The sequence below is a fragment of the Mercurialis annua genome, linkage group LG2, assembly GCF_937616625.2.
Source record: "Mercurialis annua linkage group LG2, ddMerAnnu1.2, whole genome shotgun sequence".
Classification (NCBI taxonomy): Eukaryota; Viridiplantae; Streptophyta; class Magnoliopsida; order Malpighiales; family Euphorbiaceae; genus Mercurialis; species Mercurialis annua.
Window position 1 is genome coordinate 52022095 of NC_065571.1, and position 15531 is coordinate 52037625.

Sequence of the window (15531 nt, forward strand, 5' to 3'; positions counted from 1 at the left end):
TTTTGAATTCAACAAGAAATTCATATATGTTTGAATCTAATTATTTATAACTATATTTTTAAAATTTATACAATACAAAACAAAATCATTATCATTACCAAGTTCCAGTATAGTAGTAGTGCTCATGCAGTTTACAATATTGACTGTAATAAGTTTTCAGATAGAATTCTCTCAAGATGGATGAGAGGTTAAGTATGGTGGATTTACATTATTAATTATAAATATAAAGTATAAATTACTTTAAATTAATTTAGATTTTTTAATCTACTCTTTTCATTTGCAATTAATGGTGTAGATTTATCGAATTTAACCTTTAATACTGAAGTCAACTTGAAATAATCTTAATCTCAGCATTTCTCACTTTAGGGAACTTATAAGAGAAATTTTTATACATTATCTACACGGTGAGTACTTATTATGAGATTTATGAATTAACCAATTTGAGCCGATACAGTATTGTACTTGCAAAGTTAAATATCCCAAATTGAAACGGTATTGTTAAAATCAGTTAACAAATCCCAGCCAAAATTAAATATCCATATTGAATATTTGCAAATTCGATGCATCCTGACAATTTATATAGGTTAAAGAATCAGTAACTTACGAAGTCAGTGAACGAGACGACATCGTTCTATATACGATCCACCGCATTGGTGGAATTGACTAGATTAAGCAAGGATCTGAAGCATAAGGTGTCGGAGATACTAGCGGTGGAAGTGAGCCCAATGGTGGTAGTGGTGTGATTCGAGTTTATGCCATTAAGTGACTGCATTGTTGTTTTTGGATGTAACCGTGAAACGCCAATTGCTACTATAGCCATGTCACCAACATTTTATCTTTCTCTAATTAAGTGATTTTGAGAGCCATCGATGGCGGTGTTGGTGTGATTGGAGTATTTGAATTGCGGTTTATGTGTTTATGAAAAGTTATGAGAATAATTGCAAATGTGTTATAGAGCTTTGTCGCTTAACAACTTTTTATTTCTTTATGACTATATGCAATACGCGAAAAAATATCTAAAAATATCCAGGTTAACTCTAGCATTTTTTGGCATCGCGTAGAACATACCATCGCGAGGGAGCCAAGAATCTTTCAAGACCTTAATAGACGAGCCATCTCCCATTTTCAGTCGCACACCTCTTTTGAGAAGTCGAATAGCTCCATGAATGATAGATACTACACCACTTATAGCTCGCTCCCAGACTTAACTTCGACTCGGGAAAAGATTATAGAAAATAAAATTAATTAAGATGGCTAGATGGTGGTAATTCCTCTCCATAGATGATATTTTCTATAAATACTGTAGAACATAAAATAAATTAATTAAAAATTACAATTTTTTTAATTTATTATGAAATAAAGAGATGAGCATAACAAAATTTCATTAAAATCTATAAACTCATACCTTAAGAAAAAAAAAATTAAAATTTCATTTTAATGAATAAAACAAAGAATTGATTTGTACATGCATAAAGTACATAAAGAAAAGACCTAATTACGTAAAAAAATCCATCTTGAATTTTTTTTCGTTTATACCCTAACCTTATAAAAACACTATTTGCATCCAATTTTGAATTTTAAATTTTCATCCTTACCCAATACAAGGATATAATTGACAATTTAATGAATTAAAGGATGAAATCATTCAAAAAAACTAAATTGAGGGTTATATCATACTTTTTTTATTTTTTAAAAATACAAACAAATCCTTCAACTTAAAAAATATTCAAATATATCCTAATAATCAATTAATTTTTTTTTTATTTTTATAAAAAAATAAAATAAATTAAAAAATTTTAAAAAAATACGGAACCAACCGAAGAGCTGCCGCCGCTCCTTCTCCGATGAGAAGGAGCGGCAACGGCTCAAGGAAGATTTTTTTTTAAAAAATAAAAATTAAAAAATTTTATTATTTTTTTTAATTTTTTTTGAAGAAGATAGTATTATTGTAATATTAATAACATTAATATCTAATTAGTATATAGGTTAAAAATGAAGGATTATTTTAAACTCTTTTTCAAATGAAAATAGTATAATTTAATGCTTTTTGTTAGAGATGAAAACTAAAAACTCAAAATTGGGTACAAATGGTCGTTTTTATAAGGTTATAAACGAAAAAAATTCAACGTGTTTTTTTTTAAGAAATTAAGCCTAAAGAAAACTAAAGAAACTATACGTTTTTAACTAAACTATAAATGTACTCAATACATTAAATTTAATATAAAAAACTCTTATAAAAATTGAGGTGTAATAATAATAAAATTTAATTAGATTGATGTTCATATTTTGCCTAAACTTTTAACTTTATACTTATTTAAAATAATTAAAATAGTGATACTAATACCAAATTATTTTCAATAAATTATTAATACAAGGCTTAATTACTTAAAAAAACCCCACCTTTAATTTTTATTTCGTTTATACCCTGACCTAAAAAAACTGTCACATATACCCTTGACGTTGTCATTATGTTTCGCCTCTACCCTCGAGGTATTAAATTGACCTCTTTTCATTTGAAAAAGAGTTTAAAATAATCCTTCATTTTTAGCATATATTCTAATTACACGTCAATGTTATTAATTATACAAAAACACCTTCTTCTTTAAAAAATTCAACTAATAATAATAATTTAATTTATATTAGTTATCAATAATTTGTTAAAAATAAAAAACCGTAAATTTTTTTACATCAGACTAATTAATTTCAACATAATACCGTACTTTAATTTTAAAATTTTCTTTTATTTTTTTTTTTAAAATTAAAAAAAAATAGCTCCTCCTCCATGGGAGGAGGAGCTTCTCTTTCCTTCCATGGAAGGAGCAGCTCCTTCCTCCATGGATGGAGGAGTCCATGGAGGAAGGAGCTTATTTCCGTAAAAATAAAAAAAATTAAAAAAAATAATATTAGCGGTTTTCTAAATAGAAGTACGGTTATAAATAGGACTTAATAAAAATATTTTATTTTATTTATTTTATTTAAATTAAAAAAATTAATTAATTTTAGGACTTATTTGAACGTTTTTAAAGATGAAGTATTAGTTTGTACATTTTTAATAGAAAAAGGTATAAAATAACCCTTAAATTTAGTTGTTTTTAAGAAATCTTTTTTTTTGAAATTTGGGGTAGAGGCGAAACATAATGACAACGTCAAGGGTATATGTGACAGTTTTTCTAGGTCAGGGTATAAACGAAATAAAGATTAAAGGTGGGGGATTTTTAAATAATTAAGCCTTAATATAATGTAGGATTAAATTAAAATACCACTTTGAAGAAATCCAGGCAATACGAACCAACTTTAGCTTTAGAAGAAACGACACCGTGTTTAACATTCCTATTCAAAAAAAGTACCAATTCCAAGATTATATTTCACCATTAGCGCCGATCTCTTTTCCCATTCCATTTTTCTTTTTAATTTGAAAACAAAAACAAAAAATCTCAAAAAACAGCAATCGTCTCCCAATCTTCAAGATCCGATCAGATCCGTTGGTAGTCTCTTCATTTTTAATTTTTCCAACCGAAGAGAATCCCAATTTCCCAATTAGGGTTTTGTTTTTTAATTTAGAAATGCGACAGATCGTGACCTAGGGTTCTTGAGTTTGTAGAATTGCATGAAGAATTGGTGTTGGTGGTGGCGTTATTGTCTATGCTTTACTTTCAAAGACCACCAGGAAGAAGAAGGCGAAGAAAGGACCCCATTGATAAAAGAAGCCATGAAAGAGGGCATTTTCGGAAATGAAAATAGTAGTAACAATGTTAATAATCATGAAGCTGCTGGTGCAAGATTAGGGCTTACATTGAGTGGCGATATTAATAATAATAATAACAATAATAGAAGAGAGCATGATGCTGCTCAAGATCCTTCTTATTTGTTATTTGAAGAAATGATTCGAACCTTGCGCGGCGGTGGCCGTGGTGGCGGTCGCGGTTCGTCGAAGGATGAGATGATGCGGCAGCAGGAGCATTTGTGGAGGGTTAAAGGTGAGAGTAGTGGTAGTGGTGGAGCTGCCATGCTAGGTTCTTCAGGTGTGGTGATTACAGGGAATGAAAAGAATGAGGAGGGTTGTGACAGGGATTTGCAGAATAAGAGGGCTAAAGTTCAATCTGCTTTGCAGTAAGTTTCCCCCTTGTGTTTAGGATTATTAAGAAATTGTTTAAATTCTTGTTTTGGTAAAATTTTAACTATGAGTTTTTGTATTAGGACATATTATAGGGACTTAATTCCAGTACTTTGTTGTTGATAGTATAATCGAAGAGTATATTTTTATTTTTGATGCTCTCTTTTATTGCCGTCCTTAAAGCTTGGATTTTTTGCTCTTACAGCAGCCATTTGGATTTTGAAGCTTTGAACTTGAATAGTTTCGCCTTCTTATCTCTTATCATTTGTAAATATCTTTACCATCAGTGTTTTCTGATGATTACTGAACTTATGAGTTCAGGTGAATTTTTGCGTTATAAGCGCATTTCTAACATTCGTCAATTCAATACCCGGATTTTTTTTTCATTAGTTGCGAAGATCTCACTTTGAAGTATTCCCATTTTGTTATTAAGATTTAAAAGTTGAAAGGGTCACCTTTTATTCTAGTATTACTATAGAATCATTTTTATCTTGACGTGCTATTTATAGTTTGGAACCAAGTGATGCATATTTTGAGTGGATTATTTGGTCGAATGTGATGTTGTTTGATGTATAATGATGGAATTCTTTTTCCTTTCCAGTGATTTCCATTATACAACGGCTATGCCTTCAGATGCTGGCGATTCTAGTTCATCAGGCGATAAAGACGTTAGTTTAAGTCAGAGTTCTATTGTTCCATTTAGGAATGAGATTTACTATCATAATTTTATGTGGAATAACAGCAGTGAGGAGAATATCTGTGATAATAGTGGTGGAGGTGGTGATGATAATGAGAGTGGCACTCTTAAGTCAGAAGATTTAGAAGTTCGGATGGATCTTACAGATGATTTGTTACATATGGTAAAATGGTTTGCTCCGTCTCTTCTTTGGTTGCATGTTCTATTAGATATCTGCTTTAGGCTTCTTTTTGTGACCTTACTTCTTTCTTCTCAGGTTTTCTCCTTCTTGGACCACATTAATCTTTGTCGAGCTGCAATGGTTTGTCATCAGTGGCGAACGGCCAGTGCTCATGAAGATTTCTGGAGGTGTCTGAATTTTGAGAATCGAAATATATCTATTGAACAGTGTGAGTATTACTAGTAGCAGCCTACTGGTTACTTCGTCTTTATTCTGGCCACTTATTCACCCAATTGAATGGAGAAAATTGTTATCATGTATGAAGCTTAATTTATTTGACGCTGTGTACCTAAAAAGTTGTTGCTGTTTCAGAAAAAAGTTGAGCTCTTCCTCAAATAGAGATTTTTACCTCATAGTTTGCTGTTGCCAGTTATGCTTGGGTCTGGTGGCGGTTATTTATTTACCAGTTTTGCAATTTTAAGATGTCAGTGACTTAGACTAGATTCCCTTTTCTATTTTATTTACAGGAGTTAAATTAGATACATAGCTATTCCCTAATCAAACATGAATAGAGAAAATATTCTTGAAAATGTTGGAGATCGGATGGAAATGATTTGCTGAGTCAGGATTTAAATTGCATATAATATAAGTTGTAATAGCTGTTACAACTGCTGAACTTCTTACTTATTGAAAGCATTCAAAATTTGATGGACATAAGAGGGATTGATGCATTTAAAAGCTAATAGTTTGAGGAAGTTGAAAGTCTATTGAAGTACCATTTGAAGATTCATAGACAGCCTTATCTTGAATTTTGGCTAGGTTATGTTAGAGTTCATTTATTAGGCATGTATTTGCAATAATCTTCTGTGGGCATATTGGAAATTATCAGGAAGTAATCTGTAGGGTAGTTTCCTCTAGAAAAGTACTCTGAACTGTTAAGATTCAACTGGTATTTTTATGCACACCACCAATAAAACATTATATACATCTGCATGACTTCCTTTAAAAACTTATATTGTAGTTGAAAATGCATATGGATACAACTAAGTTTTACATAATTATGAAGCTTAACGGGATATTTTTTTACTGTTCTGTTGAGGGGACTATACGTTTTTCATATATGATGAGCTATATGCACATGCTCTAAGGAAAGCTCACATTTGTTATGCTTTTTCCTGTTTTCAAACAGTAATTTGTGTATATTGTTTTGGTCTCTTATATTTTGTTTCTTCAGTTGAAGACATGTGCCATCGATATCCAAATGCAACTGAAGTGAATATCTATAGTGCTCCTAGCATTCATTTGCTTGTTATGAAAGCAGTCTCTTCTTTGAGGTGCTCGTGCTTTTTTTGGTTCAATTATGTTCTTATTAAGTAGTATCATTGCTAATATCTATTACTTGTCAGAAATCTGGAGGTGTTAACTTTAGGAAGAGGACAACTAGGAGATCCTTTTTTCCATGCCTTAGCAGAATGCAGCATGCTTAAAAGTTTGAATGTCAATGATGCTACCCTGGGCAATGGTGTCCAGGAAATCCCTATAAACCATGATAGATTGCGGCATCTTCAACTTACAAAGTGCCGTGTGGTTAGGATATCTGTCAGGTGAAACAAAATAATTTTATAGAGCAAACTTGTATCCGTATTTAACCCCAATTTTCATGTTTGTGAGTGCCATTTTAACATTACTGGTTTATGACAGATTATTTAACACGTTTTTAACAGGTGCCCGCTACTTGAAACTTTGTCTTTGAAGCGCAGCAACATGGCACAGGCTGTACTCAACTGTCCACTCTTGCATCTCCTTGATATAGGGTCTTGCCATAAGCTTACAGATGCAGCAATCCGCTCGGCTGCAATTTCATGTCCTCAATTAGAGTCATTAGACATGTCAAATTGTTCTTGTGTCAGTGACGAAACCCTACGTGAAATTGCCCACAATTGTGCTAATCTTCATATTCTTAATGCATCATATTGTCCAAACATATCGCTCGAGGTCAGTTTTTATAGGTAGTGTCTTTCTTTTGTCTTTGTGTGGATCTACTTTTGATTGACATGCTTTCTTGTGTCTTTTTTCGAAGTCGGTTAGGCTGCTAATGTTGACAGTTCTCAAGCTTCATAGCTGTGAGGGAATTACTTCAGCTTCAATGGCCGCAATAGCTTATAGTTCCATGTTGGAGGTTGGAATTTTGTTTCCTTATATATGTTTTCCTGATTAGCTTTTTCTCTTGCTTCCCGTGCATTCTATGTAATTGTAAATTACCAGAACCTTGACTTTATTTGTTGCAGGTTTTGGAGCTTGACAATTGTAGCTTATTGACTTCTGTGTCCTTGGACCTTCCTCGTTTGCAGAACATACGACTGGTACATTGTCGCAAGTAAGTGTGCTGGCCTACCTGTTTTTTCTATACTTTCCAAACTTCTAAAAGCCTTTTATTTTGTTATAGGGCGAGTGATGGGGTCGTAGTTTACATGTTTTATGCCATTAGTTTTTACATTTTTTCTCCCTGGCAGGTTTGCTGATCTGAACTTAAGAAGCCTCATGCTATCATCTATAATGGTGTCTAATTGCCCAGCACTCCATCGTATCAATATCGTCTCTAATTCACTTCAAGTATGCTATGCTAATAACAGCTATTATCTTCTATTTCTACTTGTGTTTCTTCTTAGAAGTTTTAACCTTCTGAAATCTATATGATGAAATGCAGAAATTAGCTCTACAGAAGCAGGAAAACCTGACAACATTAGCATTACAATGCCAAGGTTTGCAAGAAGTTGACCTCACAGATTGTGAATCTCTCACAAATTCTATATGTGAAGTTTTTAGTGATGGCGGGGGATGTTCTATGTTAAAATCTTTGGTTCTTGATAATTGCGAGGTTTGTTATGGAACTTGCTGAAATTATTCATGTTCAATTCTTTTCTTTCTATTTTCCATTTCTTGCATTTTGGTTTTATGATTGACACACATGATACTGCTGATTCTGTATATGATTTTTTTACAATTTTTGCTTGTATTTTTTGCCTACATATTTTTATGGTTGCTACTTGCTATAAGTGTTGTAGCACTGCTGTATTGGAATTTGAGTTCTTTCAGGGTTTTATTAAGTATTTTAAGAATTATTTGCAATCACTAATTAACTTCTTATGTATGATTCGGAAACTTGTTAGTAATTGCCAGTGCTAAATGGAGCCTAAACAGATCTTTAAACATAACATTGTAATTTGTGCACTACTGACACCACCTACAATCAAATCTTCTGTAGGCTCTACTTGATTATATGAAGAAAAAGTAATGTAACTTAATTACCCAATTGATGATTCCTTTTGTCAAGATTTTCACTGGAATCATGGGGTTGCAGTTGGTAACATACATTTCTATGCCAGGAGTCTTTTAAAATCTTTAATCTCATGGTAGGGTTGCAGTTGCTAACATACATTTCTGCATCAGGCATTCTTTTAAATCTTTAATCCCATGATGGCTAAGCTCTTCAATTTTTGATTTTACAGTTTTGCCTAATTGTATAATATGCTGTGCCAATCTGGTTTATTTCCTATTTATGGTTGACATCTAAATTTTTAGCTTCACTGATGGTGGTTGGAACTTGTAAGTTAAGCTAATTTTGATTTTTTCCCCTTTCCAGAGCTTGACTGCCGTGAAGTTTTGCAGTACCTCTTTAGTCAGTCTCTCCCTAGTTGGCTGTCGTGCTATTACTTCTCTGGAGCTGACGTGCCCTCTTCTTGAGAAGGTTTGTCTGGATGGCTGTGACCATCTTGAGAGAGCATCATTTTCTCCTGTAAGTGAATTACTTCTGGATTTTCTCCTATGGATGAATGGCTCAATTTTCATACATGTTATGTCTTAGAGTGTCAATTGTTTAAGTAATATATCTGGACATTTTCAGGTTGCTCTTCAGTCGCTCAATCTGGGAATTTGTCCGAAACTCAGTGTGCTCATTATTGAAGCACCATTTATGCTGTCCCTTGAGTTGAAAGGATGTGGGGTTTTATCTGAAGCATCGATCAACTGTCCTCTCCTAACATCGCTGGATGCTTCCTTTTGCAGGTTATGTATCTTAAATTGCTATTGCTATTATTTTACTTCCTCTTAAAGCCGTATAGCTGATGCCTTTTCTTTATGTATGTGCAGCCAACTTAAGGATGATTGCTTGTCTGCTACAACTGCATCCTGTCCACTAATCGAATCTTTAATATTGATGTCGTGCCCATCCGTTGGTTCGGATGGACTTTACTCTTTGCGCTGGCTTCCAAATCTGACTGTACTGGATTTGTCATACACGTTCTTGATGAATCTGCAACCAGTTTTTGAATCTTGTTTGCAACTTAAGGTAAGTATCATGTTTTTTATTTTACTCTCTACATTACCTTTGTTGAAGATGATAATAAAATTATTGTTGGAGTCTCACCTAACAATTTTAGTTTTTGGGTCGATTGATTTTTTTGACACGGTATTAAAGTCTCTATGGTTGAAAGTTATTGAGTTCGATTTTTGGCAACCCCCAAATAATTAATTAAATTATTTGAGCACAAGACCTCAATGTAAAATGGGTTTGTGCTTGTTCACACTACAAGTCCAATGGGCATTCACGTGTAAGGATGTGATAGTGACAATAAAATAATTGTTACTGAAGCCTCTTGGGTGGATTAGTTATTTGACAATCTTGATGCTTTGAGAAATCTGAAATTTCTTCTTATGAACTGGGTATTTTATTCATTTCTTGTTTCATCTGAAACTTGATTTTTCTTTGTCGATATGGTTCACTCTCTCTCCTATCCTAGACCATCCATGCCTCTGTTCTTTCTAAGTTGGCTTTAGAGTGTTATATGTAAATGTTGGCCAACAACATTGACAAGCACTTTATTTTATGAGTGGTAGGTACTAAAATTACAAGCTTGCAAGTACCTGACGGACACTTCACTGGAGCCTCTTTACAAGGGAGGCGCTCTGCCTGCACTCCAGATTTTGGACTTGTCTTACGGGACCCTCTGTCAGTCTGCTATAGAGGAGCTTCTGGCTTGCTGCACACATCTCACTCATATGAGCTTGAATGGCTGTGTAAATATGCATGACCTGAACTGGGGTTGTAGTGGGGGTCGACTTTCTGAATTGCCAAGTGTGAATGATTCATCTGCCATGCTTTCTCACGAAATTATTGATGAGTCAAATGAGCTGGCAAATCGTTTGCTTCAGAACCTAAACTGCGTGGGTTGTCCGAATATTAAGAAAGTTCTCATTCCTCCAATGGCCCGGTGTTTCCATTTGTCATCACTAAATCTGTCTTTATCAGCAAACTTGAAGGAAGTTGATATTGCCTGTTTTAGTTTATGTATTCTTAATTTGAGGTATGCTGTTGTTTTGGGGCAATTTGTTTTTCTTCATTTACATTCTTTCCTTGTTTATACTGTTCAAAACTCTGATATCCTTTTTCTTTTTAGTAATTGTTGCTCTTTGGAGATATTGAAGCTCGAGTGTCCTCGATTGACGAGTCTCTTTCTCCAGGTACAGTATGAAGTCAGTTGTGTGTATATTTGGGTTGTACACTGCTGGAACCTGGAAATTAGCTGTGTATTTGGTTTTATTTTTTTATTTCCAGTTGTTTATTTATTTTTGTTCAATCAAGTTGAAATATCCGTTGTTTGATTACAGTTTGTTATAGTTCATTGTTTATTGTACTATGTTCTGAGTGTCTGTTTATGGAGCTTGCAGTCTTGTAATATTGACGAGGAAGGCGTTGAAGCTGCCATATCTCGGTGTAGCATGCTGGAGACTCTAGACGTGCGTTTTTGTCCGAAGGTGATAACATTAAATATTAATTCTGTTCACACAATTTATTCTGTATTACGCTGGAGATTGATTTTGTGTTAATGTGATTACTGTTAGATATTCTCAATAAGCATGGGGAAATTGCGTGCAGCATGCCCAAGTTTGAAGCGCGTGTTTAGCAGCCTTTCACCTTCATGATGTGAATAAAATTTGAAGTATTCTATCTCATTTTTCCAATGGCTTTTATTCACTTTGAGATGATACGGCAACTTTATTTGGTGTGGGATCCACTTTTTTCTATTGTAAATGTCTTCTGTCTTGGTGAATGTCTGTTTGGGTATATAGGCACTTGATATGTAGTAGCCGTATTAGTGTAACAAAACAATAAATGGTCTGTATATTAATTATTGTATTGTTTGTTGATTTATATATTTTGTTATTTGAGAACAAGTAAAATTTAGAACTCTCCATCTCTCTTTTCTCCCTGACAAAAGACCTAGCCGTCTATATTTATTTTCATATTATTTTCGGCTGCTTTCAATAGTTTATTTTTGCTGTTGTTTTAATTTCATTGAATATAATGAATAGTTGCCTCTCTTTTTTTTATAATTTTGATGGATTAAAATTTATTGACAAAAGTGTAATATCAAATTTAAGGTTCAAAGATATATTAGAAGCCTTTTAATAATGGAATCGTTTAAAATATAATAGTTTTTATTTTTTAATATTTGTAAGTTTTCTGTTTTTTTTTAAAGTTATGTCTTATCTTTTCTTTTTCTTTCTATGAAGAGTTTGTTAGATGATGGTTGATTCAAATGCTATAATTGTAGTTTTTGATATAATAAATAAGTTATAGGCTATGAAGAAGTTTAATTGAGGATTGTATTTTGTTATGAAATAGTTTGATTTTTTTTATGCAAGTAGATTAACAAATAAATGTTTGTTCCATAATAGGTTATTGAATTTAATTTTTGAATTTTTTGAATATCTAACAAATGTATCGATTTTAGATTCGATTTATATGAAATTTAATGAAAAAAATGTTATTTGGTGAAATATTTAAGATGCTCCACTTTTGCCTTGCAATGTGTTGAGGATTGATTGCTCTTATGTGGTAACGTATAGAAATATATCTATCTTATGTCAATAACCAATGTTTTTTAATTGTTAATTATAGCCTAGTTTTGTTAATCGTAGCAATTGAAATTTGAAATACAAGTTTGGTGATAAATGAAAAAATTTGCAAAAGTGTAATTTCCTTTATACAAGTACACATAAATATGTGCTGTTAGTAGAACCCACGGCTTTCCATTTATAGGTTGTGCTAAAATGGATCTTGACAACCGAAAAACATTATCGGCAGAAGCAATAAAGTTGATTTCGACGGGCAAGGGAAACGGAGAATCACCCAATAATTGTGCTTTCAGAGATCTTTGGGAGACTACTCTGCTCAGTAAGATAATACACTTGAAGCTGTCAATGAACAGAAAACAAATTTTGGCGTTGCTTAACACACAAGTAATTCTTGGAAACCAGTTTATTTCGTTGCCGTCGCCATCTTCGTCGGAGGGGTTGGAGGAGGACAAGTATATGGGAAAAAGAGACTACCTAGGTGTAGAGCAGGGATTCTCTACTCTTGTTCATCGAGGATCTCTACTCTTGTTCATCGTCCTCGATTTAATTCTTTTACTGGTGATACGTCTTGGATATTTATTCACTTATCATCAAGCCTAATAAAGGAACCGACAAAATTAAGAAACTCTACAGGGTAATTCGAGGCAGTGCTTCTATTGGCAGCGATAACGATAAGTATCTCTACTATTACGTCAAGGGAGGGGAACCTAGCTGCTGAATCGGTCGACCTTATGTCTAAAGCGGAACACACAGTTAATCTTTATGATCTTTGAATTGGACAATTGTCTTCCTGTATATATCTATAACGCCAGATTTTGCTCTCTAAATTGGATGATGACTCCTTATTTGAAAGTGATCATGATAACCGATCCTCTTGATCAGACCGTCTCCTAGAGTTCCGAGCCTTACAGATACGAAAGGATTTATGTCCTTTCCAAATGTATTTGCAGTGTGCGATGACTTCTCTTATTTTACAAAAGGAAAATATCATTAGGTTAAATAAAAAAAATCTTAATAATCAGATTCTGTATGTTGTAGTCTGTCTCTGAACTTTGCTACATTAAATATTGCAGATATCATAAAATTGACTCCAACTTCTTCAGTTCTGGGTCTAAGATTTCAGGTTGTGCTTCTTCTTCTTCTTCTTCCTGGCTTACATAGGCATCAGCAATGGCCTTTCCTTTCTGTAAGATATCGCCAGGGACGGTCTGGAGGAGACTGCATAGTAAAAGTTTGTGAATAACATGATTTGCTTCATGTTACTTAAAAATAGTGCAGCTCGCGGGAAAGTAAGATTATTCACGATGCGTATAACCTGTCTAAAGCATTGAGGCTGACACTTATCTTTGCCCTCATTGACTCGACTGAAGCACCCCGATCATTCCTTGATGCTCGCAGGAATAACGAATCAAGATCTTCTAAAGCTCTATACAAAATCAAAATCCTATTGTGATTAAATAACAGAAATGGAATATAGGAATGGAGAAGTTTTCGTACAATATAGCTTATACAGGCTGACTACACGTTTATTTTTTCCCTTCTCATAACGAGGATCAGAACGGGTTTGTGAATGTACCTTGCCTAGGTTTCCAAGACATAATTGTAGTCAAAATCATAGTTACATTTACTAAAGGATCCGACTCCACCAGACAATGGTACGAAACTAGGACTAGATTACTAGGTACATTGAGCATTGTAAATCCGCCAATGTAACAAAGTGACACGTCTGCAATTTGTTAACAATCTTTCATGTGGGAGAGAGATATGGCATGTACCTGAGACATTGATCAACATCATTGAAAGCAGCGTCTCCACTTCCAGCATCTGAAGCATACTGTGCTACCTGAAGTTCCGAAGAAAATATCCAAAGCTCAGCAACTCATGCACACAAAAACTGCCATAAAGAAAAATACATATGCTATTAGGCCTGCAATTCAATCAAATTATTGGTCTACAGTGACCTGTACCCGTTAGACCAGTTTGGAGTGCAGGCACTTGACGATCAATGATCTGATCAGATAAAGCATTTGAACCAATCTAAAAGCTCCCATCAAAGGGTCAATTGCCCTTTTAAGGACCAAGCTGAATCATTTCTTATGCTCGAGTTCAAGCCGAACTGAGAGGATTTCACTTGGGCGATTTTGGAATTTTACCAAGATAATATCAACAGCCATAAAGAAACATATCAAATGCTTAAAATAAAAGTTCATAATTAACACCCAAAATCGAGAAGTTTCAACTTACAGCTCGAATATTTAAACGAAGAGATGCCGCAGGACCAGAGCGTAACAGGGACCGATAGTTAGCAAATTGGGGTTCATCCACCTCCAAAATTTTCTCTGGTAATCAAAGAGATAAATAACCAAATTACTCCAATATTCAATAGGGTCCAAAATGTCTCATCTAAGCATCCATTTCTTGCACACATTAACTAAAACAATCCGGAAATATAAAACTGATCACTGAACTGATAGCAAATAAGTATTAATTTGGACGGAAACTTGTCGAGTCCTCTGTTTTATTATTTCGTTTTCATTTCCGAAAAGACTTCAACAACTTCAAGACTTTATATATATAACTCATTCTTGTAAAAAATGCCGTTTCGCCAATTTTGCACCTTTTTTCAATAATTCCAAATTACTGTAAATTAAGGGCGGAATAAAATTGAAATACCTAAGTCCTTAATCTGAAATTGGGTTAAGATAACAGCAGGAACATAAGCTTCAAGTGGGTCAAGTTTTTTCCTGTATTAAATTTGATAACACATTAAATAACAAAAATAAAATAAAATTTGTAAATATAATTATATCTATCTGAATAAAAATGATAAAATCCATTACCTTTTAACATACTTGTCGAAATAACCAGCAGCTTTAGCATCTACAAAACAAAAAACAAACACATTTGAAAAATCAATTATTTAAAATATAATAAAAATAATATTAATTGAGGTCCTGAGAAATGGGTAATTAATTACGATTAGGGACGACGAGAAGATGAGATATTAAGAGAGAAATTGAAACTAATCTTCTGCTGCTGCTGTTCTTGGTCTCTTCGTCAAGCTTTGGGGTGGACAATGCGCACCTCAAAACATTAACTTTAGGAGGAAATTTGTTTAAAGAGGAGCTTAATTTTAAAGGGTTTGTGCTAAAATGCGCTGTGGTGTGAGGGGTTACTGCCATGACTGTATTTCTGTGATTGTATGAAAGAGAAGCAACTCCTATCCATTTTGTTTGTTTGTTTCTCACGCTACTGCGCCTCAAGAAAGTTGTAGCTGTTTGATTGACGATTTTGTCCCTTGTTTTTTTTTTCCTCTTTTGCCAAATACCCTTAAACCCCCCAAAAAAATAGATATACGACAATTTTTTTAATTTGTTTTTCAAAAATACTACAATCAATTATGTTAGAGTAACAAATTCATCAAATTATTTAGTGGATTTTTTAAAATGTAAAATTTTAAAGAAAAAGTTAACTTTTTTTTTTTTGTAAAAGAGGATTGGCCAAAGCCAAGAACTAACTAGTAGATCTAATCATGCGGGGTAAGGAAACACCAGCATTATCTTCCATCAAAATGGCTGAAACACCTTGCATTAAATTTAAATCTAAAAACAAAATACGTTAAAGTTGTTATAATTGCTAATT

The 15531-nt window shown here is 33.4% G+C and overlaps 2 protein-coding genes across 2 annotated transcripts; one reads left to right on the forward strand and one right to left on the reverse strand.

Annotated features, from left to right (window-relative positions):
• The first annotated feature begins 3361 nt into the window (after positions 1-3361).
• Positions 3362-11218, forward strand: LOC126667779 (F-box/LRR-repeat protein 15). The gene is made up of 17 exons (XM_050360853.2): positions 3362-4110; positions 4716-4974; positions 5068-5200; positions 6206-6305; positions 6378-6575; positions 6696-6966; positions 7052-7150; positions 7260-7348; positions 7485-7584; positions 7679-7849; positions 8615-8767; positions 8876-9036; positions 9121-9319; positions 9868-10334; positions 10428-10491; positions 10699-10785; positions 10873-11218. The coding sequence occupies exons 1-17, from the start codon at positions 3608-3610 to the stop codon at positions 10951-10953; spliced, it is 3135 nt and encodes a 1044-aa protein (XP_050216810.1). The 5' UTR covers positions 3362-3607; the 3' UTR covers positions 10954-11218.
• A 1661-nt stretch (positions 11219-12879) lies between these two features.
• LOC126670763 (uncharacterized) lies at positions 12880-15128 on the reverse strand. Its single transcript, XM_050364584.2, has 7 exons — positions 14867-15128; positions 14730-14769; positions 14563-14633; positions 14134-14228; positions 13665-13732; positions 13205-13315; positions 12880-13107 (listed from the first exon to the last, which is right to left on the reverse strand). The coding sequence occupies exons 1-7, from the start codon at positions 15069-15071 to the stop codon at positions 12966-12968; spliced, it is 732 nt and encodes a 243-aa protein (XP_050220541.1). The 5' UTR covers positions 15072-15128; the 3' UTR covers positions 12880-12965.
• Between the last annotated feature and the right edge of the window lie 403 nt (positions 15129-15531).